The 26,179-nt window shown below is 31.1% G+C and overlaps 2 protein-coding genes and 1 pseudogene across 4 annotated transcripts; all 3 read left to right on the top strand.

The window, feature by feature from the left end:
• Positions 1 to 205: 205 nt before the first annotated feature.
• Positions 206 to 7,172, top strand: LOC146924936 (putative disease resistance protein At5g05400). Of its 2 annotated transcripts, XM_085709906.1 has the most exons (5): positions 1,511 to 4,607; positions 4,829 to 5,566; positions 6,091 to 6,447; positions 6,561 to 6,650; positions 6,739 to 7,172. In XM_085709906.1, exons 1-4 carry the CDS (start codon positions 1,536 to 1,538, stop codon positions 6,618 to 6,620), a joined length of 4,227 nt encoding a protein of 1,408 aa, XP_085566032.1. In that variant the 5' UTR covers positions 1,511 to 1,535; the 3' UTR covers positions 6,621 to 6,650; positions 6,739 to 7,172. The 2 variants fall into 2 exon arrangements, with proteins under 2 accessions (XP_085566031.1, XP_085566032.1); XM_085709905.1 differs by having other exon boundaries at positions 206 to 4,607; positions 6,561 to 7,172.
• Positions 7,173 to 7,985: 813 nt separating this feature from the next.
• Positions 7,986 to 10,786, top strand: LOC146924935 (putative disease resistance protein At1g52660). 2 transcript variants are annotated; one of them, XM_085709909.1, is made up of 3 exons: positions 7,986 to 8,135; positions 8,628 to 10,169; positions 10,384 to 10,786. In XM_085709909.1, exons 2-3 carry the CDS (start codon positions 8,641 to 8,643, stop codon positions 10,469 to 10,471), a joined length of 1,617 nt encoding a protein of 538 aa, XP_085566035.1. In that variant the 5' UTR covers positions 7,986 to 8,135; positions 8,628 to 8,640; the 3' UTR covers positions 10,472 to 10,786. The 2 variants fall into 2 exon arrangements, with proteins under 2 accessions (XP_085566035.1, XP_085566036.1); XM_085709910.1 differs by having other exon boundaries at positions 7,994 to 8,135; positions 8,655 to 10,169.
• Positions 10,787 to 21,170: 10,384 nt separating this feature from the next.
• On the top strand, positions 21,171 to 24,284 carry LOC146924934 (FBD-associated F-box protein At3g52670-like; annotated as a pseudogene).
• Positions 24,285 to 26,179: the final 1,895 nt, after the last annotated feature.

Here is a 26,179-nt window from a genome sequence, read left to right as displayed (position 1 = left end):
TACGTGACTTGTGAATTGTGATTGGTTCAATCCACTATTTTGTCCAAATTGGATAACTCTTGGTACGTATTTATGTACAACTCTACTCCCTTGTAATATATTTCGGCATTCTCTTTAAAACATGTAATTAGTGTTTCATTCTTTGTGCGTTAGAATTCAAAGTAATAAATTAAAAATATAAATGGTGTATTAATTTTTTTTGAAGAAGCTAAATAGCCCACCCAAATTGGCACCAAAGAGAATCGAACATGAGACCTTGCGGAGGAGCACACTCCCAAGACCCAAGCCAATACCACCAGGCCAACCCAAGTGGGTTAATGGTGTATTAATTAATTACCAAATTTTGAGAGGAAAAAAAAAATCCAAATTCTATCCAAGATTTATTGGACCACCTACTATGAGGTCAACACAATTAGGTCACTCAAGTCACGCTCCATAGTCATTCTAGACATACAACGCTCCATGGTCATTCTAGGCATGTGGGGGTGTTGAGAGTTCCATGTTGGATGTGATAAGCCAAGATCCATTGTGGTAAGATGGTATTAGAGCCAACCATTCTGGGCATCAGGGGATGTTGAGACTTTCACATTGAATGATATAAGACAATATCCATTGAATCAAAAGCACTTATATGAGATGACACAAGTCTCTTTTAACTTAACCAAAGTTTTGAATTTGAACTTGAGTTTGGACATGCAACAATGTTAAAACTCGATAAAATTTCGCCTATTTAAACTCCACAAGACTCGAGATATTAATATCTAGAGTTATCCCAAAAATTAAGAAAAAGTCTACAATATCACTTTTAATATTTTGACAAACCATATAAATTCATTTTTATTGATTACGTCCAATTTAGAAGTATATGGAGTATTAATGAATTGTTTTGTATGTTTTCAAATGGAAAAATATAGTCATAAGGAGAAATATAAATGACACCTAGCCAGTATTGTAACTTTAAAAAAATAAACTGGCCAATTTTTTATTTTACTATTACTAATATCAGGAAGAAAAAAAACTAGAAGATATCGCATAGATAAAATAATGGATTATAATATGTACATATATATGTTAAACAAAATTAAAATTTAATTCCCTCAAAAAAAAAAAATTAAAATTTAATGGGGGTGCTGAGAGTTCAAAATATTTGGTCACACTTCAGATGTTCAGTTCTCGATATGAGGGGGTGTTGAGAGTTCCACATTGGATAAGATAAACTGTAAACATGAGTTTATAGGTAGAAGCGGCCCTCCCCCAAACGAACTCTAACTAAATTTTCTCAATATTAAAGTGTAATTTGATCCATACAGTCGACTCCACTCAGGGGGATAAGGCTTGTTGTTGTTGTAATAATTAGTATACTACAAGTGAACCATGATATAAAAATAATCAGAAGTTGTGTTTTCCTATGGCAACACTTCTTTGTGTTGCAACATAGATTACTGCCACCAGTTAACCAATATATGCATGCATTCTATTCAACTAATTACCATGACTTTCTTTTACATAGGTTGCAATAGCTTTGCCATACAAATATGGCAGACATTGCTCTCTCCGTTGCAGCCAAGGTTTCAGAATATTTGGTCAAGCCTTTACTACACCATGCTCGTTACATGTTCGGTTTCAACAAAATCGTTACAAGTCTTTATGATAAAAAAGACAAGTTGATATTAACCCAAAAGAGTGTGAATGAACGCATGAAAGAAGCCAGAAGGAAAACCGAAATAATTGAGGAATCTGTAGAGAGGTGGATGAATGATGTGAAAAATGTCTTAAAAGATGTAGAAAAGTTGGAAGAAAAAACTAAAGAAAACAAGGGGTGTTACCGTGTACCTTTGCAATACTTTCTAGCAAAAGAAGTAGAAAATGCGACAGAGAAAATGATGAATCTAAATAGCTGCAACTTTGAGCCATTTTCTAGACGCACTGAACTTCCTGGCATGAAATACTTTTCATCCAAAAACTTTGTGTATTCCAAGTCTACTGAGCATGCTTATAATAAACTCATGGAGGCATTGAAAGATGGAAAATATCACATGATTGGATTTCATGGGATGGGAGGATCTGGCAAAACCACTTTAGTGAAAGAGGTTGGTAAGAAAGCTGAGGAGTTGCAACTTTTTGACAAAGTTGTTATGGCCGTTGTCTCTCACAATCCAGAAGTGACAAATATCCAAGGTCAAATTGCAGACAGTTTGGATTTGATATTGAGGGAAGAGTCACCAATTGGTAGAGCACAAAGACTTTCAACAAGTTTACAAAATGAGAGGACTCTTGTGATCTTGGACGATGTGTGGGAGAATCTTGAATTTGAAGCCATAGGGATTCCACCCTGTTGCACTGTCTTGTTAACTACTCGCAGTCGAGATGTATGTGTGTCTATGAACTGTCAAATTACAGTTGCGTTGTCTCTCTTGGATGAGGATGAAGCTTGGACTTTGTTTAAAAGGTGTGCAGATATCATTGATGACTCGCCATATGCCTTGAAGTTGAAGAATGTGCCAAGAAAAATTGCTAAAAAATGCAAAGGACTCCCAATTGCAATTGTGACTATGGCAAGTATGTTAAAAGGAAAGAGAGTTGAAGAGTGGGAGTTAGCATTGCTTAGACTAGAGGAAACACAGACAATAGACGGTGAAGAAGTACTGAGTAGTTGTTATGCATGTATCAAGTTAAGCTATGACAATTTGACAAAGCAAGTGTATAAAAATCTCTTCTTATTATGCTCAATGTTTCCTGAAGACTGGGAGATCAATGTGGAAGATTTGGTTAGGTACATTAAGGGACTTGGACCAGCTGCTGGGACTATTGGCACAATGGAGAAAGTGAGGACAGAGATACAAGTGACCATGCTCATCCTCAAAGATTCATATTTGTTGCAACAATGTGGCAAAAAAGAATTTGTGAAAATGCATGACTTGGTTCGTGATGCAGCCTTTTGGATTGCTTCCAAAGAAGGTAAAACAATTAAGGTACCTACCAAAACAATGGTAGAAGTAGAAGAAAATCTAAAAGCGTTGACTGCAATATCCTTATGGGGCATGGAGAATCTTCCTCCTATCGATCAATTGCAGTGTCCGAAACTCAAGACTCTTCTACTTCATTCCACGGACGAATCGTCTTTACAATTACCAAATGCATATTTTGGAAAGATGCAAATGCTGGAAGTCTTGGGGATTACAAAATTTTACTACACATGGCGCAACTTGTACACCCTGCGCTACTTGAGTTCATCATTGTCTATCTTAGCCATGCCACAATCGATAGAGAGATTAACTATGCTACGAGCTCTTTGTCTAAGAGGATATGAATTAGGCGATATCTCTATACTGGCAAGCTTAACAAGACTTGAGATTCTTGATCTGCGTAGTTCAACTTTCGATGAACTGCCACAAGGAATCGCAACTTTGAGGAAACTAAGACTACTGGATATATACACTTGTCGCATCAAGAAGAACAACCCTTATGAAGTGATAAGGAAGTGTACACAGCTAGAGGAATTGTATATATGGAGAGTTGAAGATGATTCTTTACAAATTAGCTCTTTACCAATGTTGCATAGGTATGTAATTGTATGTGACAAGTTCAGAGAAAACTGTAGATTTCTCATTGATGCTTATCTAGAGGACCATGTGCCATCAAGAGCATTATGCATAGACCAGTTTGATGCCTCTGCTCTTATTCATGATTCATTTTCAATCAAAGATTTGTTTCTGAGATCGGAACACCTTTACTTGGGGCATCTTCGAGGAGGATGCAAAAACATCGTCCCGCACATGGACCAAGGAGGAATGACCGAGCTGATCGGGCTAATACTCGAGTCTTGTTCAGAGATAGAATGCCTCCTTGATACTACAAATACCAATTCTCCAGCATTCTTTGAGTTGGTTACCTTGAAGTTGATATGCATGAATGGTCTTAAACAAGTTTTCTTTGATCCAACTTCCCAATGCTCTCTTGAAAAATTAGAAGACCTGCAGATAGAGTATTGTACACAACTGAGTAGCATATCTTTTCCAAGGAAATCAAATATGTGTAATCTTAAGATTCTCAGACTACAGTGGTGTCCAATGCTAACATCATCACTTTTCACACCCACCATTGCTCGAAGCTTAGTGCTACTTGAGGAATTAAAATTATTTGATTGCAGCAAGTTGAAGCATATCATAGCAGAAGAGTATGTGGAAGTTGAGAATGCTAATTATCCAAATCATGCCTTGAAAGTGTTCCCAAATCTAAGGATTCTTCATGTGCATGGATGTCAAAGTTTAGAATCGATCTTTCCAATCACTTTCGCTCAAAGTCTAGAGAGATTAGAGAAGATAGTTATATGGTACAACTTTGGTTTAAATTATGTATTTGGTACACACAATGATTACAAGAATAGTAGCGGGAGTGAAGCTAAGACCAACATCAACCTCCTTGCTTTAAGAAGAATCTCACTTGTATCATTGTCGAATTTGATTGACATTTTCCCCTCATATTGTCATCCAAACTCACCAAATTTGAAAGAGATAGAATGCAGAGAATGTCCTCGCTTGTCAACCAATGTAATGTACAAGACTCTGATCAGTCCAGATCAGCAGAAAGGTCTCATAGCTACAGAGGTAAGGATTCAAATATTTTTAGTTTTACATAAGAAAACTTTTGAGTCATTAAGTCATTATGAATAATATATTAAGATATTATTGAGTAGTGAGAAAACTTTTGAGGTTCATAGCCAAATATTTTACATTTTTAGATTAAGTATGGTTTGTTACATGCTATAAGTGCACTATATTAACCAACAAACACGGTGATATAAAATTTACTGATTTTGAAAATACAGGCGAGAGTAGTATTTCCTGATAGTGGAGAACCAGTCCTAGCCTTGGAATGTCTTACCATTGAGAATTCTATGGTACTAGAAGGTATTTTTCAACTGCAAGCTGCAAAACAAAGGCCCTTGAACTCAAGCTTATCTCATTTATGTTTAAAGGAGTTGCCTGAGTTGAGGCTGATTTGGAAAGGTCCAAAAGATATCCTCATCCTTCAGAAACTTAAGAGTTTGGTTCTGGTTGGATGTAGAAACTTGGAAACCATCTTCTCTCCCACTATTGTTGGAACCCTAGCAGAGCTAAGTGAACTTGTTGTAAGCAAGTGCGAAAAATTGGAGAACATCATTTGTTCAGATCATTCAGTTCAAGACGGAAACTTATCTGCCTTTTCGAAATCAGCGTGCTTCCCTCTACTGTCCATAGTTCATGTCTTTCAGTGCAACAATTTGAAATGCCTTTTCTCTCATTCATTGCCTTCACCATTTCCTGAATTAGAATTTATTACTGTAGAGGAGTGTTCTGAAATAGGACAGGTTTTCTTTTTCAATGACTATGATAGAGGTCAACATGTGACTGAAGAAAACAAACAACAATTAATTCTTCCGAAATTGCGTGAGGTGAAACTCGTATGTTTGCCAAACTTCACTGTATTTTGCCGAGGGCCTTATAAATTGCAGCAAAATGTGAAGCATTATACAGTAAGGCACTGTCCCAAGTATACTCATGCCTGGTTTCAGACTGAAAATCAGGTACTTTTACATCGCATTCCATATATAATCTTATAATAAAGTTACATAATTTATTATTTTCTGATATTTAATGCATGTTTGGTATTTATTTTGATAAACCAAAGCATTTATATTGTTGGACATGGCTTGTATGGCTAACTAGCTTAACTTTTGTGAGATACGGCCTTAAAATATGTAATTTGAATTAGGCCAAACCCAAATTCTAATATGGTATTATAGCCTATCTATGATCTGTTGGGCCAGGGCTACTCGAGTCACTTAATGGATGTCTGGTCCTGGACTTGAGGGGGGGGGGGGGGGGGGGGGGGTGGGGTGGGGTGTTCAGAGTTCCACATCGGATGAGATCGAATCCAATACCAATGAATTGTGTAATTTTATGTAAACAACAACAACATGACAATGACACTGTTGGTTAAGCTATGCGTTCAACTTTTAACCAATCATTCTTGTAGTTGTAGTTCTCAGCTTTTATTTATATGGAAGTTTAGATGTTATATCAATGGTAATATTTTTCATTTATACAGGAAAAGAACCCATTTTCCTCTATACATTTACAATCAACTGGGGATGTTTGGGAAATGGGATTAGGATCAGGCTCAACTAGTACTTTTGCTGCTGCTGCTAGTAACGGTGTTAACGATCCTGAGATACAAGATAAGGTGATCAAGTTGGAAACAAATTTAGAATCTGAGAGACAAAGAAGAAGGTTGATGGAGTTGGAGTTACAGGTTGAGAGTGAAAGGCGAAGACTAATAGAACTGAAACTGGAAGCTGAGCAAGAAAGACGACGGATCATGGAAGAAACGTTGCTTTCTTTCTTTCATAAAATGCTTGGAAGGGTCCCTCAACAATTTTCTTACCTTCTTTCTCAAACTCGATTGGTACTTGTCCTCAATTTTTTTACATTTACTAATCAAGTTTGAAGTATAAATATATTGTTCTACTTTCTATCCCACTGCTAAAATTATATAGTGCTTTTCGTATATAATTTCAGGCACAAAATGAAGAAAATGAAGATCAGACCTTAATTGATGTATCCATACAGTCCCTCTGAATTAGTCATAACTAAAATATCATTAAGGAGGTTTGTTAATGTATTAATATAATAGTAACAGCATATTCTTGACAAATATTCTAGAGATATCATATAATATAAGTGTAATATTCTACAGGTATTCTACAGAAGGCTTCTAGATATTTGTATTAAACTTAAATAATGGCAAAGGTTGACAGAACCGAAACTGGAAGCTGAGCAGTAAAGGCAAATGATCAGGGAAGAAGCATTTCTTTCTGTCTTTAGGAAAAAGCATGGAAAGTTCCCTATGTATTTTGCTGGCTTTCTTTCTCGAACTCCTTTGCCAGTTGATTCTCCATATGGTTTTTTTCTTTTCTTTCTCAGCTTTGTAATTCAGATTTAATCAGTGTTGATAAATAACAGCCATAGCAGCACTATAGTGTAGCGAAATTTGTGCAAATTGCTATTGTTTTGCAAAACACTATGTTCTCAAATAGCAGCTATAGTGGCGCTATAGGAATTTGAACAAACAGCTAGAATGATAACATTGGATTTAATGTAAATTTATCTCCTCCTTTCCACTATTACAAATTTATTGTTCTATTCCAAAATAATAATAATATTATAACTACAACTATTCCTATATATGTTAATTTCTGACATCAACTGAAAGAAAGTAAAAATCATGCCTTTCATACATGAAATTTAATTCAAGTTTATGCATACATATTCCATATTGTTATCATTCTAGCTGTTTGTTCACAGACATTATTATTATTTTGGAATAGAACAATAAATTTATTGTCTAATGTCTGTGATAGTAACTGGCCTAGTACTCCCCCATATCTTGTACAATCTCTCCCCCATAGCTGTAAGTGACTCAAACTGTCCGATTTGGATTAGACGGCTCACAAAATTACAGGTTTTTATTTTATTTTTGCAAATAAGATTTAATGAGTTTTAAATTTGGATAGTCCGATCTTGATCAAGCGACTTCAGATATGTTAACTGCGTGACTTATTCTCTCACTCCATGTTGTCATATTTGGCAGATTGTGTGTGGATTATCATAAAAGTCAGTCCATGAAATTTCTTAGGAAAAATGCAAACCGTCTTAACTTGGAAGGTTGGTTTAGTTATTATTATAAAAAATACAATTCTAGTTGATGTGATGTAATGTGAGATAACAAATGAAATGTCAACTGATCCTTAATTTTATCTAATTTTTTAAAATTTTGGTGAGTTTGAATTTAAAGTCAGCTTCTTGTTGTTTACAAATGGCACTCACCCACCCTAACAAATGATGCTACCTATGAAATAATCACTTAATTTATATAATTATAATTATATTATAATCTTTCTTCTTTTTATTAACCAAAACGCGTACTTGATGCCATCTCATAGTTTCCTGCACCTAGTTCCTACAAATATATCTATAAGAATACTTTTTCTTTAACAACTTTGACATTAGTCATTACTAAGCAAAATCAATCACATTGATAGTTGGCATTCTGAGCTCCATCCTTTGTGGTTTGTGCCTCTGCATTATCTTCGAGTGAGTTAAAATTTCATTCACTTATCTATGCATTTCTTTTCTAACATCACAAATTTTTATATTTTGTTGATTCTGTATTTTATTCATTACATATTTTGTTGATACTGTCAAGCCATCACAAACTATCATTTGTATGACTTTTAAGGTTGTTATGATTCTGGTGACAAAGTGTTTTATTGCCATTTCTATCAATAAGGAGGAACATAATTAGACAAACTGGACTTACTGTATCCTTTTTTATTAAAGCTATGTTCTTGCCATGTTATATGATCATTTCAATTGTTACATAATTTCTCTGTTTGTTCCATTTCCGATAAGATCATCTAGAACAAACCTTGTAACAATGTGAAAGTGTAATTACATACAATTTCTATATAAATTCATTTTGTTTATATTTGTTACATCAATTCATTCAACATGTTTTCATCTACTGCATAAGAATAGGGCATTAAACTATGATCTTGATTAAGTGCTAAACTAATTTTTTTCCAGTTACTTTGTTTAAATGGAAAACGAAAGCTCTTCCTCATCCCTTACTGCATTATCGGGAACATTTATACGTGAAGGAATATATTTGTTTCGAGTTGGAAAAATCATTGAAAATGTGATCAAAGAGAAGGAGAAGTTGATTTCAAATCATGAGTTAGTGTTGAAAAAAGTTGAAGAAAAAAATAAAACAGAAAAAATCAATGATGTTGTTATGGAATGGCTAAATGATGTTGGTAACGTCATGGAAGAGGAGGAGAAGATGGAAATAGAAATGGAAATTTTGGAAATCTTGTGTACTTCTATTGATAGTGAGAGGAGATATAGGTTATACAATGAAATGCTAATGAAAATAAAGACCCTAAATACCAATTGTGAGTTTGAGCCATTTTCTAGCCCTATTCCTGGTTTAGAGTACTTCTCTTTCGGAAATTTTGTATGCTTTGAGTCCACTAAAGTAGCTTCGGATCAACTTTTGGAAGCAGTGCAAGACGGTAATTGCTATATTATTGGATTATATGGGAAGAAGGGCTCTGGTAAAACAAAGTTGGTGAAAGCAGTTGGTGAGAAAGCCAAGTATTTAAAGATTTTCGATACAGTTCTATTAGCCAATGCATCTCAAAATCCAAATGTCAGAGCTATTCAAGATAAAATTGCCGAATCACTGAACCTGAAATTTGACAAAAATACTGAAGCTGGAAGAGCAAGAACAATATCTTCGGCATTACAAAGTAGAGATCGAATTCTCGTGATCTTGAATGATGTTAGGGAAAAGCTTGAGCTAGAAGATATAGGTATTCCTTGTAATGGTAATCGGTGTAAGGTGCTTTTGACCACACGCCGCCAAAGAGAATGTACCTTGATGGATTGTCAAAGTGAGATTCCACTAGGTCCTTTATCCAAAGATGAAGCTTGGACTTTGCTCAAAAAACATTCAGGCATAGATGATGAGTCCTCATCCGAAATATTACACGTAGCACATCAAGTTGCTTATGAATGTGAAGGGTTACCAGGTACAATGAAAGAATTGGGATCTTCCTTAAAAAGTAAACCTGTTGAGGAGTGGAAAGAATCATTAGACAGCTTGAGACATTCAATGGCTCGCTACCATATTTTTCTCAGCTTTCGAGGAGAAGACACTCGTTATTCGTTTACAGGCTCTCTCTATCGTGCTTTGTGCCAGGTCGGATTTAAAACCTTCATGGATGAAGGAGGATTGGAGGGTGGTGACCTAATTTCACTTTCACTTCTCAATGCAATTGAAGCATCAAGGCTTTCCATTATTGTTTTATCCGAAAACTTTGCATATTCATCATGGTGTCTCGATGAACTTGTTAAGATTCTTGAGTGTATGAAAATGAATAATCAATTAGTTTGGCCAATCTTTTACAAAGTGGAGCCATCAGATGTAAGGTATCAGAAGAATAGTTATGGAAAAGCAATGACTGAACATGAAAATAATTTTGGAAATGATTATGAGAAGATACAAAAATGGAGATCAGCTTTGTTTCAAGTTGCCAACTTGTCTGGATTGTGTTACACTACAGGGTATGTTGTATGATTTAAAATGTTTTTTTTTATCAAATTTCGTAATGAATGTCTTGTAGTCTACTAAATCTAAGAGGCACTCGTTAACATTTCCCTTAAGTATATTACATTTATTTGAAGTTCTATGAAATGTTAAACAAGAAATATGACTTTGCCCAAATGTATATTTGTATCAACTTGTATGAATGAATTGAAAGGGCTAGTATTTTTGCAGGTACGAATATGATTTTATCCAAATGATATTGGAGAGAGCCAAAAATATTAAGACTCGATTGTACATACAAAGCATGGATATGGATTAGAAGGTTCTCTTGCATCAATGGATAGAGGTTGTAATTTGTATATGCATATTCAGTATTGTGTTGTAGTGTACATGTTTTTTTTTTTTTGGTGGTGTACATGTTTTAATCAAATTACACTAATTTGTTAAGAGATAAATACGTATAAAAAGAGTCATGTGTGAGACAATATCATTAGTATTTAATGTAATGAATTGCAAATATATCAATGTATCATCAAGTGTCTCTAGTCTATAGTTAGTCATTTTGTTGCTTTAATATGTCTTTTAATACTCATTTTGGTTCTCAAAATGTGTTTTTAGTTAATCAATTTAGCTCATGATATTGATAAGAAATTTTCACGGCCGCAACCATATTCTTAAGGGACTCCAGTCCCATACCATTTGAATCAATCTATATGTCAGTTAATCAATTTAGTCTATAACTACAAACGAATAGATACTTGAGATGGATTTGCTATTATATATGATCGATTTAGAGACTATAATAAGTTGTCTCAAAATAATATTATGATGTTTGCTATCTCTTTCATGTAAGTATTTCCAACTTATCTTGCATAAGTTAAAAAAGAGATTTTGATATTTACTAACTTAAATATTCATTGTTCGAGATTTTAAATAGTAAAAATTACATATTTTTTTTTTCAAAATGACATTTTTCAAAAATGATTTTTATGAAAAGCTATTAGAAATAGTTTTTTTTTTTTTTTTTGAGATTTTTTTGAAAATTTTAGTATAAAAAAATTTATAACAAAATGATAAAATACTTAGAATAACATTTTAAGATAAGTTATTCTAACAAATTTTTTTCATTTGAAGTTTTCTTTGAAAATTTCTTTGTTAAAAAAATTATAGCAAAACCATACATGAGAAAAATCTATTTTAAAAAAATCCATAACAAACGGCCCATGCTTTGTTTTTGACACAACAAACGGCCCATACGTGAAAACATTTATACTTCTTTTATTTGTTGAGAATTACTTTTCCCACCCTGTGCCCTTCTCACGCACCCTGGAAAAATGACTAAATTACCTTCCGGAATACCTATTCCAGAATATTAACTTCCGGTCCGGATTACATATTCCGGACTCATTCGAAGTATAAAAGGGCGTTCAACAACATTATATTGTGTTTTATGTACCATTTGGATAATTATGTTTTATTAAAGTTTGAAAATTATATTGTGTTGTTAATTTTGATGTTATAACTAGGGGTATTTTGGGGAAAAAATAGGGCGCGCGAGAAAAGGCATAGGGTAGGAAAAGTAAGGGCCTGTTTGACTGGCTTTTGGTTTTTTGTTTTTAAATTCAATTTTATAAATCAATTTTACAAAACTCTATTTAAGAACAAAGCTAAAGAAAAACGTGTTTGGTTATCCTAGTTTTAAAACAATTTCCAACATTTTAATTTTTTAACATATTTACTAAACTGCCATTAATGAAAAGAGTGAATTTTCCGTGTCTTTTCAATTTTGAGAAAAAACTTGAAAACTAAAACTAAAACAACTTTCGGTAGTTTTCATATTTTCCAGTTTTTAAAACAATAAAACTGGAACAATTTTCGTTAGGGGTGGACAATATGATCCATGATATTCATATCCATCCAATATATCTACTATAAAATTCATACAATCCATACATTAAACAAAAAATTTGTTAATGGATGGGGTTTAAATCCATCCATTTAAAACTATGGATGGATTTGATTCATCCAACTTATTTTAAAAATCAATTGGATCACCTCCTTAACAAAAAAAAAAATCCAATGGATAATTTCAAATAATATTAATATTTTTATTTAAATAATTGGATCACCTTACAAACCCCTTTTTTTTTCTTTTAAGAAGAACACTATATAATTTGAGTTTAAATTATAGAGTACTCCCTCCGTTTCAAAATACATGTCCAAGTCAACCACTTCACATATGCCAATGCATAATTTTGACCGTTAATATCTTTAATTATCTAAAGTAAAAAATTATAAAAATTTAATATTTTGAAAATATTTGTCGAGACAAATCAAACAACATCTTACATGCTAATATTTGTATTTATACATTAGTTAAAAAGTATGGTCAAAGTAAGTCAAGTGAATAGTGCACATTGCAAAAATTGGACATGTATTTTGAAACAGAGGGAGTAATAAAATTCAACAAGGCAACACGTGGTTAGGCTGTATTGGATGGTCAAACTGAAAATTCCACCTTTGTTGGAATTCATAAGGGGTGATAATTGAATACATTATAGGGGGAAGTGCATTTAAGCCTTTTTTTTTTTTTTTTTTCTTTTAAGAAGAACACTATATAATTTGAGTTTAAATTATAGAGTAATAAAATTCAACAAGGCAACACGTGGTTAGGCTGTATTGGATGGTCAAACTGAAAATTCCACCTTTGGTGGAATTCATAAGGGGTGATAATTGAATACATTTTAGAGATATTCTTGCATGAACTCTTACCCAAGATATTATTCTTACACCCAACAAATAAAAATATGACACATGTTATTAACTTTAAAAAAATGTGATTTTAATTAAGGAAATGAAAACAATAAATGGTGGTGGGTGGTTTTTGTTGGTTAAAGAAAGTGGAAAAAAGAGAGAAATATTAAAAACTAGTGTGGAGACCCGTGCCATGCACGGGCTAGAATTTCGTCATACTTGAAAGAGAGAGAATCTTGTGATGTATCAAGTGTCAGTCACAATCCAACATTGAATATAAGAGTTGAAGTTTAACAACATATAAGTGAGAAAACCCTCACAGTTAATGCCTTAAAATATTGGGTAAAGATTTGGGATCATTCTCACTTGTGTGGTTGTTCTCTCTCTCTCTCTCTCTCTCTCTCTCTCTCTCTCTCTCCAATGGCTCTATCCACATAAGTGTCGGATCACTCAAAAGGTTCAATGGTGGTATCATATATCATGGGCGGTTTCACCGCCCGGCGACCCCGGGCACTCGCCTGGGCTCGATTGGTACTTTCTTTATATATGTCACAACCCAATAGTCCATTAACTCACTTAATAAAAGAAAATTTTGGGCAAAATCTAAAAATTCTCACACGCAAAGAGGTCTCAGAAAAGACATTTACCTCCTAATTTTATTTAGCACACTGATGGCAAGTTTATCTCTCTTATTTTTAAAGGGTTAATTGTTCGAATTGACCCTGTTATATACACTATGTCTGAAAAATGACCCTGTAAAGTACAACACATATTCTAGCATTATAACTTGAGTTTCTTCTTATTTTTGACCACCCTATAATATACGCGTAGTCTAAAAATGTGACATAGATTGAATTTTTTCCATACATGTTTAGCACGTTAAAATATAGCTTTGCACAAAAAATTAAATTTTTCAACCAGGGACAAATTAATTATGAATTTTTATTCCCCCATAATTATGAATTACTTAAACAATTTATAATTAATTTGTACTTTCTTTATATATGCCACAACTCAATAGCCCATTAATTAGGAATTTGACCTGTGAGTATATGCTTACTCGAAACAAAATTTCAATTTTGCACGTTTTGGTTGAAAAATCAAAATAAATTTAAACTGCTTCAAAATGATATGAAACTTCATAGATCCTTTTTATGCATTTTTATAGATGTCTCTGCAAATAATGAGCTCAAAATTCGATTTATAGGTCGAGATTTCCGTTGTTTTGTTTTTTGAGTTTTTTTACACTTTAAAAATTCATAATTAATTTTGTCGTTTGTTGAAAATTTATAATTTTTTTTGTGTAAAACCATATTTTAATGTTCTTAACACGCCTCTAAGAAATCATGACAAAATTCAATCTCTTGGTTGCTTTTTTGGACTTCACGTATATTATAGGGTTATAAATAATAAGAATCTCGAATTACATGGTCAGAATATATGTTATTTAATTACAGGGTCATTTTTCAGACTTCACGTATATTACATGATCAATTTCAATTAATAACTATATTTTAAATGGTACTTTTGTTGACAAAATGAGGAACCTCTTTTATTTCGATTTATGATTGTTTATATATTATGTCACATGTAAATTTGTGATAAATTTTTTGCCCGGGCTCCATAAAATTTCTGGCTCCGCCACTGTCATATATCGATTCAACTTTGTGGGAAAGTGAGAGTGTTTCCTGGTGGTAGATCACGGTGCGGAGAGTGTTATACTTAATGTAGAGATGTTAATATGTCAAGTGTGGGTTAAAGTTCCGCATTGGACGCAAGAGTAAATGTTAAACAACGTCTAAGTGACATGACATATATACTTAATGTCTTGAGGTTTATGGTGAAGGTGTAGTGTCAATCTCACTTGTTGATATTTGCTAATTTAATGTGATGATCAAACTTAGGGTAGGATCTCTCGGAAGTCACAATATTATGATAAACTATTTTTTTTATGTCATTTGTTTAATTTTTTTTATCTTTAAATTTAATTTTTGGATGTCATTCTCTTTCCTGCAAATTTTTTTCATTCAACTTCTATTATTTCAAAATTCTTTCAGTTTTAGTGGCATGTGACAATAAAAAATTGCATAAATGTTATGTTCAGTTAACAAATTACATGTTTATTAGATATTTAAAATTATTTGACATTTTTTTAACCGAGTCTAATTTTTTTTTTGTAAAATAATTACTCAAAATCTCCATCTCCATCAATAAACTCATAAAATTACATACAATTTACACTATTCTGTATGCTATCACGGAAAAATCACACAATAATTATTTTTTCCTTTATCTTCTCCGATGTTCAAATTTCGTTTTCATATTCATTTTTTCTTCTAAATTCCTTTACATCTTCTCATAAAAAAATGAACATAAATCTACCTTCATGAAAGTACCACCAACTAACATTTATGAACATGTGCTTCTGTTTAACCTTTTTTTGACTATATGACATAATTACAGACACAAAGAGTCGTATACTTGATTAAGAGATGTTAATATGTCAAGTGTGGGTTAAAGTTCTATATAAATGTAAGAGTATAATTTGAACAACATATAAGCAAGATGACTAATATATTTGATGTTTTACAGTTTTTGGTAAAGATTTAGTATCAACCTCATTTTCATGGTTTATAGGCTAATGTGATGATCAAACTTACTCTAGAAAACCTTGAGAGTCTCAAAATTATGATGAACTTTTTGTTAGTTTTTGAGTGTCATTTATTTATTTTTTTATTAAATTTTAGTTATTGGATGTCATTACATTCATGTTATTTTTTTATTCAAACTCGATTATTTCATATTCCTTCACGTTTGGTTTTCGGTTGAGTCTGACAATGGAAAAGTGTAGATGTGTTCGACTAAGTTCACAAAATATATGTTTATTAGAAATTTTAAAACGATGTAGAATTTGTCTACTAAGTTTTTTTATTTTGGTAAAATAATTACCCCAAAATCTTCAACTCCTTCAACAAAACCGTAAAATTATCAACAACTCACTCTATTTCCTAAACACCCACAAATAAATGCTCACTCTATTACATTATCATCTTCTTTATTTCTACTTTATTTTTTCTATTTTCCTGTAAGAAAGAAACATAAACCTCCCTCCATCCCGTCAAAAAAAGAAAAGAAAAGAAACCTCCCTCCATAATATCACCACCAACCCACATTTTTTCACCATGTTGTGTCTCAGTTTGAGCTTATTTGGCTATGTCAACAGATCATAGATGCAGATAGTCTCACACTTTAGAGAGATGTTAATTTGTCATATGTGAGTTAACGTTCTATATTGGATTCAAGATATTGATCAGAAATATATTAGATGGTGAGAAAAATGAGTAGTAAGACTTAAATAACTAATGTCTTGAGGTTTTGAGTGAAGATATGATGTCAATTTATATCTTTAATTTTATTCCTTGGATCTAATTCTCTTTCATGCTTTTTTGTTTTTTCAACCTCTATTATTTTAAATTCCTTCTGTTTTGGTTTTTAGTGGGATGTGACAACGGAAAATGCAGATGATTATTTTAAATTGAGAAAATAAGTGTTTGTTAAACATTTTAAAATGATGTGTTTTTTTTTTTAAATTAAGTCTAACTTTTTGGTAAAATAATTACCCAAAAATTCCCAACTGCTTTAACAAACCCATAAAAATACTGGCAACTTACTCTATTTCCTATACTCTCATGGACAAAATACACTACATATTTCTTCCCCTTATAATTTATCCCACGTTTAAATTTCTTTTTCCTATTCATTTTGTTTTTTCTAATTTCATTTCTCTTTTCTCGTGATTTTTTCTAATTTCATTTCCCTTTTCTCATGATTCTTACTACCAACCCACCTTTTTGAACATGTTGTGTCTCTCCTTTAATTTATGATTATGTTACAAAATTACAGACACAGATAGTCGCACACTTGATTAAAAGATGTTAATGTATTAAGTGTGAGTTAACGTTCTACATATTTTGAACAACATATAAGTGAGATGACTCATATACATATAGCTTTGAGATTTTGTGTGAAGATGTAATGTTTATATCACTTATGTGGTTATTATTGGCCTAGTATGATATTTCAACCTAATATAGACTCCTTCGAAAGCCTCATCATTATGATAAATTGTTTTGTTAGTTTTTGAATATCATTTGTTTGATTTTTTATTTAATCTTAAATTTTAATAATTGGATGTCATTCATTTTCATGCATTATTTTTCATTCAATCTATATCATTTCAAATTTATTCACTTTAGGTATTTAGTGGGCTCTAACAACAAACAAATGTTGATGTGTTCTACTATTTGGTAAAATGCATGCATGCTTATTAGAATTTTTAAAATGATATGGCGTTTTCCAATGCTTTCATACCATTTTTTTTATTCAACTTGTATTAATTCAAATTCTTTCATTTTTGGTCATTGTTGAGATATAACCATTGGAAAACACGAATGTGTCATGTTGAGTTGACAAAATACATGCTTATTAGACATTTTTAAAAGATGTGGTGTTTCGTTAATTGATTCTAATTTTTTTGACCAGACAATTCCAATCATTAAGAACAATAAAATCAATAACTTTTTCAATAAAAAAGGAAGATGTGAGATGAATTGAGTATAAGGAATATGTCATTGTCGTGATTAATTTGAGGCGATAAAAAAAAATTCATTTCCTAGTTCATTGCAATTTTCTAACTCTAGTAAAAAAAAAATACAAACTTTGAATTTAGAGATTGTAGGTCTAGCCCTACCTTATACAAAGTCAACATTCCCTCACGATAATTTTTTTTATTAAAAAGAATTTGATTGTGATTTTTGTATTTTTAACTTCATTAAATATTATACGTGGAGAATTATTATGATGCAATGATCATTAAGGAGTTATCATATGTACATTTTTCTTTATAAAATTATACATAAATGCATCAAATAGTTTTTGTTATTAAAAGGAATTTATGTGTGTTATGCTATTAAAAGACATGACCTACTTTAAATATTTTGCAAATAAACCTTTGTAGAAAATTAGTAAAATTGGAATTTGAGAATCACCGGTTATTTCTCAAATTTAATTTTGGTATCATTAAATTTTCATAAAAGTTTTATTGTTATTACTATTTATATAATTATATGATCTTCCCATGTTCTTGATATTTTTTTTAGAATTTTCCAAAATTTTGGCTTTTATTTTGAATAATTTTTTTTATGACTACTATCAATATTTAAAATTTACAATTTAAACAAACCAATTTTTTATGATGAGTTAGTGCAACTTGATAACAATCAATTTGGTCTCTTAACTTATGTAAGTTAGTGCAACTTGATCTTTTAGTTTTTGTTTGTTGATGCAATTTGACCCCTAAATAGATGGACATGATAGTATATAATTTTCATAAGTTAAGGTACCAGTTCTATTGAGTTGGATAAGTTAAAGGTCCGGAATGATCGGTTTTAAGGGATGAAATTGAACTTTATAATTAAATTAAATGACCCAATTAACCGGTTTTAAACATAAGAGACCACATTAAAAGTTTAAAATAAGCAAAGGGATCAAAAAAATATGCTAAAGTTAAGGCTTTTATTTTGAATAGAAAATTGAGGCTTTTCGGCCACGGCTATTGGAATTCAAAATTTAGGATTTTAACAAAACCAATGCTATTATTTAAAATTTTAACAAAACCGATGCTATTATTAGTGTGTATATATATATATTAATATCAAAAAGAGTGGTGACCAATGAGTTGTAAACATAAATAGTTTCAAATGATAGGGTGCAACATAAACTTACACATGCAAGCTTGTCACACAATACATTGCGAACAAATCATCGTCGAAAACAACCAAACTCTAAGATTAACCAATGGGATTAATCTTAAAAATTGAATAAGTTTTATGAATTGGAGCTACATAAAGAATTTTTTTAAAAAATATTGAAAATTCTATTAAACACAAACGCTGAATTATTTTAAAGAATTTCAAATAATTTGAATCAACATCAAAATGGTGTGGAGAATTTTTTTTTCTTTTTGAGTAAAAAATGGTGTGGAGAATGTTGAATGTAGAAACAATATTTGTAGCAAATAAAACAATACTTTTGTACTGATCGAAAAATTTGTGATGAAATTTATTACATTATGTGCAAAAAAGGAAAGAAAAGAAAAACGTAGTAATTAATGTTTTTTTTTAAAGAAACGCAGTAATTAATGTTGAAATATTTAAATTTAAAGAAACGTAGTAATTAATGTTGAAATATTTAAAAATAGTAGAATTAAAACAATTTAATAAATGAATATAGTCTTTAAAAGGGCAGAGTCTTTGACTCAGTTTAGAAACTTGCTTTTGTATAGTATGATGATGTAATTTGATTAAATAGAGTTAAATGATATATTCATAAAAATAATATTTTCCATAAAAAAAATAACGCTTTTTTTATTTGCTTTTCGTACGGTTCTTCACATCAAATGTAGCTTTTGTGGCTATATCCAACTTTAAGAATATTGCAGATTTAAAAAATCAATGGTAGTAATAATTATATATGAAAAACCACGAAGAAAAAAAAACATAAGAACTTGCACATAAGTTTGTCAAATTTTTTCCTTAAAAAAAAAAAGTATGTCAATTTTTTTAACTCTATTTTCGAACTTTTTTGTTGGGCATAAGTTCATCTTTTTTTTACCGCCCAACAAAAGACGAACTTTTTAAAAAAAAGACGAACTTATGCCCAACAAAAAAGTTCGAAAATAGAGTTAAAAAAATTGACATACTTTTTACACTATTCCCAACTTTTAAAGAAAAAAAAAAAGGTTAAGGATCAAGTGGTTAATTAAGCTTAATTAAGCCTAATTGTTAATTAAGCCTAAAAAAAACAAAGTATATTTAAATAACAATTAGGCTTAATTAACCACTTGATCCTTAACCTTTTTTTTTCTTTCAAAGTTGTCTCCTAACTAAAATAGGTCTCAATTAGGTCCATCATTAGTGCTTCTGTCATTTTATTTGGTCATATTCAATCAATTTTAACTTCAAATATCTATGATGAATCAAATTGAAGGTGGTCAACCATAAATTTTAATTTTTTAATCAACCCTTTTTTTGTTTATAAAAAAGGGATCATATCCAAAAGTCCTAGCTCAACTGGCAAAAATTCCGAAATTGTTACGCCGGATGCTATGACCGGGGATCGAACCCCGGTACCTCCACTTGTGTGTGTGAGTTTATAATGGCTTTGCCATTTCGTCTATCTACCAAAAAAAAAAAAGGGATCATTAGATTGTGAAAGTCTATTATATCTTAAAATGAATCGTCAACAATAAAAAAATTCCCTCCTTACAATAAAAAAAATCCCTTTCTTCATCTTTTTAATAGACATGCTTAATCCAACAATCCTATTTTTATATAAAAAAAAAGATCAAATGTTTAAAATTATAAAAACTAATAAGATTTATGATGGACCACTTTCGGTGTTGGTTCTCCATGGACAATTAGACTTAAAATTGATGAAATAATACCAAATTGACTGACAAAAACAAAGATAAAAGATCAAATTAAAACTTTTATACTTATGAGATCAATTTAAAATAAAGAATTAAGTTAAAGGTTAAGCCTAACAATTATATGTGTGCAAACACAAAAATACTATATATTTACTACCTCAATCTGTCCAATCATCATATAGGCACCTGATTTTTTTATCCAAAGAAGTAACATCATAATAAAAACAACAAAAAGTTGCAGATAAGAATATAAAAAAGTTGAGTTACTAAAATATAAATTTTAAATAAAATAACAATATTAAATTTGAAAAAAAAATGGATAGTTAGAAAAATAAAATGTTTGATTGTCGGAAATAAAGAAGTAACATCATAATAAAAACAACAAAAAGTTGCAGATAAGAATATAAAAAAATTGAGTTACTAAAATATAAATTTTAAATAAAATAACAATATTAAATTTGAAAAAAAAAATGGATAGTTAGAAAAATAAAATGTTTGATTGTCGGAAATTTAGAAATTGAGAGAAGCAATATCGATATGGTGTGAAAAATATTGACAAACAATGTTTGGGTTAAAGACAATTTTTTTTAAAAAATAAATTAACTCTAAATTTTTTTTAAAAAAAAGGATAGTTAGAAACATAAAATGTTTGAATGTAGGATATTTAGAAATTGAGAGAAGCATCCTCAAAAAAAATAAAATTGAGAGAAGCAGTATCAATATCGTGTGAAAAATATTGAGGATTGTAAGCAATATTTATAGCAAAAGAGTGCAGATGGACAATCACAATCAAAGGAATTTGGTAATTATTTCCATTGATTGAAATTAGTAAGTAGGAGTAGTATTGTAAATGAAAAAAACGAAATAATCCCACCAAAAATGGTGTCAATTGTCATTACATTGATTGCTTACTAAATAACTTTAAAAATATTGTACCAAAAAAAATGACTTTAAAAATCTTGTACCAAAAACAACTTTAAAAAAAGAAAAGTAATTTTTTTTTTGACAAAAAAAAAGGTAATAAAACATGGTGATCCACAACATATCATAATCTATATCTACAAAAAAAAAAACTATCATAATTTATAGATTAAAATTACAGCAAATTAAAGTGAGAAGTTACTCACTTCTAAAAAAGGTGAGGAATTTGTTTTAAAAAAAAGGTGAGAAATTATTCTATAAAAAAAGTGAGAAATAAAGTGATGTTTTTTCGTGATGATAGTAACAATGTAATATAATTTTTTTAACGTGGAGATTAAAATGGTAGGCCAATTAAAGTGAGATTTGAATAAGAGTGTATACAAAATTATAGAATATTCCTTTTTAGTCGTTTCAATTTTTAAAAATTAAATAAATTAAACAAATAAAAAAGCATTAAATCAGAAGTGAAATGTAAAGATGTGTACTTTTTGATTTGAGGGAAGGGAAATGTTTATAATAAAGATGACATGAATTAATTTTAATAAATTTTTTCTGCGACAGAGGTGTTAGGCGATATGTACTATTAGAAAATTAGGAAATTAGGAAATAAGCACTATATGCATAACATACTCCTATAAAATTTTGTTAAGGAAATAACAATAATCCTCTTTTTTCATTATTTCCGTAAAATACTGTTAATTTTTTCAATAAAATTCTGATCACTTTTGGTTGAAATCATGTGCATTAAATACTCTTATAAAATAGAGATAACATTTTAGGATAATTCATCAAATTATGATTGTTGTTTCTATTATAAACTTTTTCATATTTATTATGAACATAAAAGAAAACATTGGTGCATTAAACAAAAATTTCAAATTCTGACTTTTTGCACAACATTTTCGGTTACCTAATTTGGATTCCAATTTTGTTTGTTTTTTTTTCCTATTATAAACTCCACCATACCTTACGTGTACATGAGAATAACATTAAATGTACATGAAAAATAACATTAAATGCGCCTTTCACCAATAGGTTGCCACATGTACTTTAAAAAAAAATAGCGCAAATATATATAATAGAGATAATGAGAAAAAATTATGATATTAATTATTTTTATTATTTTAATGAGATGTTTGATTTTAATTGGTTGGGTGTAAGAATGATCTCTTAAGTAAGAGTTCATGTAAGAATTTTTCTTGTATACTTCCTTTATTTGTTTTTTGTTTCTAACACAACCCTAACTTCGTTACCTTTCAACAAAACCCTAACCTTCGTCACTCACTCTCAACCTTCTTCCCTATCCAACCAATCCCAGCGACACATAGTAATAGTTCGCATTCTCTGATGATACTACTCTCAATGACTTCCCTGATGATATAATAGTTCGCATTCTCTCTTTTCTCCCATTCAAACAAGCTTTCAGAACCATAGTTTTTTCCAAGAGGTTTGCACCGTTATGCTACTCACTCTCCGTCCACTTCGACCATATCGAAACGGAGCCATGGATTCCCTTCCGTCAAATGTTGGACGCAGTTATCCTCTCCCCAGGTGCCCAACAATACACTCTCAAAACCTTTCATATCGACAACTGTCGATTCAATCTCTCCGAGTCCCCCAGTTCCAATATCAACCAATGGCTAGAAGCAGCAAAACGTCGTGGCGTGCCGTGGAGGATCTCTCTATATTCTTGATATTATATACCAGTATCACTTTGTCACCTTCGATTTTTTCATGCAAAACACTAGTGGTTCTAAAATTAAGGTTTTTGAAAGTCTCATCTATGTTTCAATGTTCTGTTGATCTTCCTTTGGTCAAAACCCTGAGTCTCATTGATGTCCGTTTGAATCATGTGGAGGATTTAAAGAAACTTATCTATGGGTGTCCCATTTTAGAAGATTTGAAAATATCATGTGTTTTACAAAATGTATATTTTCAGGCAAGTGCCGGTGGTATTACAGCTGGAGGTTACTCTAAACCCTTATCCAAGTTGATCGAAGCTAATATCCGTTTATTCGAGGTTCCACTTCGAGCATTTTCTAATGTGAAATTTCTAACTGTAACCGAGGTATGATATATGATATGATGCATCTTGGGCCTGTTTTGATTGATTTATTTAAATTATCTATATCTTCATTTATATAAATATACATTTGTGAAACTGTTTTAAAGAGCTTATGATATGTCAAGAAGTTGTTTTCAATTCATTTCCATACACACATCGAGTTAGCTTACGAAAATAACTTATATCAAATACGATAACAGTTGATTTATGTTGTTTGTAGAAAAAAACTTACATAGCACTTATATAAGAACTTAATTATGTTGTTTATCCAAAGATGGACTATGTCTTTTGTCGGATTGTGTTTTGTTTTATTAAATGTATGTATCTTCTTCTTTTTTCGTGCAGATGGGGAAAATTCTTCCCAATCAAGAAATCAATTCATATTACAAAGGTTATCCCATGTTTGAAAACTTAATTGAACTTCGACTATTTTGGTTTTATCATGGCACTCGTGACTTGATCTGGGATGATGTAGTGAAAATGCTTCAAAATTGTCCTAAACTTCGAGCACTTTCCATTACAAAGGTTTGGTTGTCATAGATGGATAGTTATTGCTTTTTCGTTTGTTTTCTTTCTTTTCTATTCAAGTATTTCTACAAATCATATTTTGTCTTTGATTTACAGCAGACGATTCCATCAGACAGAGGCAGAGATGATTGGAAATATCCATATCATGTGCCAGAATGTGTTTCGTCTCGTCTGACAACATGTACAATTTTAGGCTATCATGCTCTGGAAGCTGATTTTCAATTTGCAAGATATATTTTGCAGAATGCAAGACTTTTACAAGTTATGACAATCAAATATAACTGCTCAGAATCAAAAGATCAGAGACCCCAATTTTTTAAAGATTTACCCTCTTGTCCAAGGATCTCTCTCGTATGTAAGCTGTCATTTATATGAATGTTTCTTGTTCCTAGATGCATACCTTGTGTTTTTATTACTCCTTGTGTCCTTATACAAGTCAATGATCTAGGGTGCACAATTGATAAGTATACAATGTTTTTTTCACTTAGCATTTTCTGTCACCAACTTGAGTAGAACAATCTGTGGCTGCTATATATTATGTCCATACTTCTTGCATGTGACATTGAATATTAGATTTATTTTGCAAAAATCTATTAGCAAAAATTCTTTTGCTTAATTAATTATAGGAAACCTTTCTCTACCTCAAAAACTCTGCCCTCTTTGCTGTGGTCTACCTTCCTTTGCACCAATCTCTCATTTGTTGGAGCTTTAAATGCTTCTTTAATTTTGTCTCACTCATTCATGTTTCATGTGACTTCAAGGATGCTTCCAAATCACTCGAGATAGTTGTGTTAAGAACTTTTGACTCTTGAATTGATGTTGCAACGTAATTGAAACGTCTTGTAAATGTGCGCATTACTTTCTCCATGACTTCTTTTTCTGTTATATTTTTAAAGACAAAAACAAATAAAAACTTGGTATCTGATCCAAGGAACTCTTTTTCTGTTATATTATCGCTGTTATTCGTTTCATTGACCAATGTATACATTCTTGAAAAATAATCATGAATGACTTTATCTTTGCATAATTAAATCACCTTGAGCTGATTTATCCTTGCAACCTTGTTCATTAAATTGGACCAGCTCCTTCATTATGTTTTGAGCATAATTTCCCATGCTTCCTTTGTTGTTGTAGTATGATTTTTATTTTCAACATCAGGCAGGTTCACATATATTGACATATTAAAAGAAAAGCTTTTTAATTGAGTGGAATCTTTTTTCTACTTGTTGGTTGTGCAAAACTTTTCTCTAAAATATCTCCATAACCACTGGGTTTTAAACATAGTTCGATCAAACTTGTAAATTATTGATTAAACTTGTTTAAGTTCGGTTACTCTTGAGCTTGAATTTGCTACGTGCTTGAATTAGCTGCTTAGTTCAACGTGGCTCTTGATACCATTTGTTTGCAATCAGAACTTCCTTCTAGATAAACGTGGATAAATAAAACATAGCAATTAATGCAACATTGATGAAGTCAATCAGAATTTATACACAGTCTGCACATGGAACTTGTTGGAGTCTCCATTTTGAAATTTTCTTCTAATTCTATTTATACAAATAAGATGTTATTGTTGCTACCTTTAAACAAATTTAAACAAGTAATAGATAGTAAATTACAAGAAATAGGTTTTGTTTCAATTTAACATCCATTCTGCATTGTCCTAATTTCAATTGAAATGATCTGAAACTTCCTTCTCCAAGTTAGAGTCGTGTAGCAGAATGCATGTAAAAGAAGATATAAAAAAAGCTGCTAAGAACTCATTCCGCCTGTCGGAAGTGTTTTGGAAAGATAACCCTATAACTATCATCTTTTCATTGAAAGAGAAGATACATTTCTTCCAAAGTACATTTATCCTAAAAATAATATCATATTTACACGATGGTTCTCGTCATATGAAGTTTAAGCATATTCAAACTGAGAGCCATCATATTTACATGATGGTTCTCTCGTCTTATGGTACTCATGATGGTTTAAGCACGTATCAATACATTGGATCAACTATTTCTTCGTGAAACTTGTTTTTTTAATTATTACTTGCTAGTGAACTTGCCGGAGAAGATATTTTTATTATTATGGAATCAAAAGGACGTGAAACTAAGAAACAAGCTGAGGAGTACAAATAAAAGACATCTCCCTATAACCTTGAAAAGATTTTGATGTAAGATTTTTCCTACATGTCATATAACTATGTACACGTGAGTATATATAGGATCGTTTCCACAGGGAGTTACGTTTAATCATAAGCATTTACACAATCGTTCACATTAAGG

Source organism: Medicago sativa, chromosome 5 (genome assembly GCF_051527215.1).
Source record: "Medicago sativa cultivar Bolivia chromosome 5, Bolivia_mono, whole genome shotgun sequence".
NCBI classification, from domain to species: domain Eukaryota; kingdom Viridiplantae; phylum Streptophyta; class Magnoliopsida; order Fabales; family Fabaceae; genus Medicago; species Medicago sativa.
The sequence above is the reverse complement of the archived record's forward strand: the minus strand, read 5'-3'. Positions and strand labels throughout refer to the sequence as shown.

Coding starts and splice junctions, on each gene's coding strand:
- LOC146924936 (XM_085709905.1), top strand. CDS start 1,536: ATGGCAGACATTGCTCTCTCCGTTGCAGCCAAGGTTTCAGAATATTTG. Junction 5,567..6,090: donor GGTTTCAGACTGAAAATCAG/GTACTTTTACAT, acceptor TCATTTATACAG/GAAAAGAACCCATTTTCCTC. Junction 6,448..6,560: donor TTCTTTCTCAAACTCGATTG/GTACTTGTCCTC, acceptor ATATAATTTCAG/GCACAAAATGAAGAAAATGA.
- LOC146924935 (XM_085709909.1), top strand. CDS start 8,641: ATGGAAAACGAAAGCTCTTCCTCATCCCTTACTGCATTATCGGGAACA. Junction 10,170..10,383: donor GGATTGTGTTACACTACAGG/GTATGTTGTATG, acceptor GTATTTTTGCAG/GTACGAATATGATTTTATCC.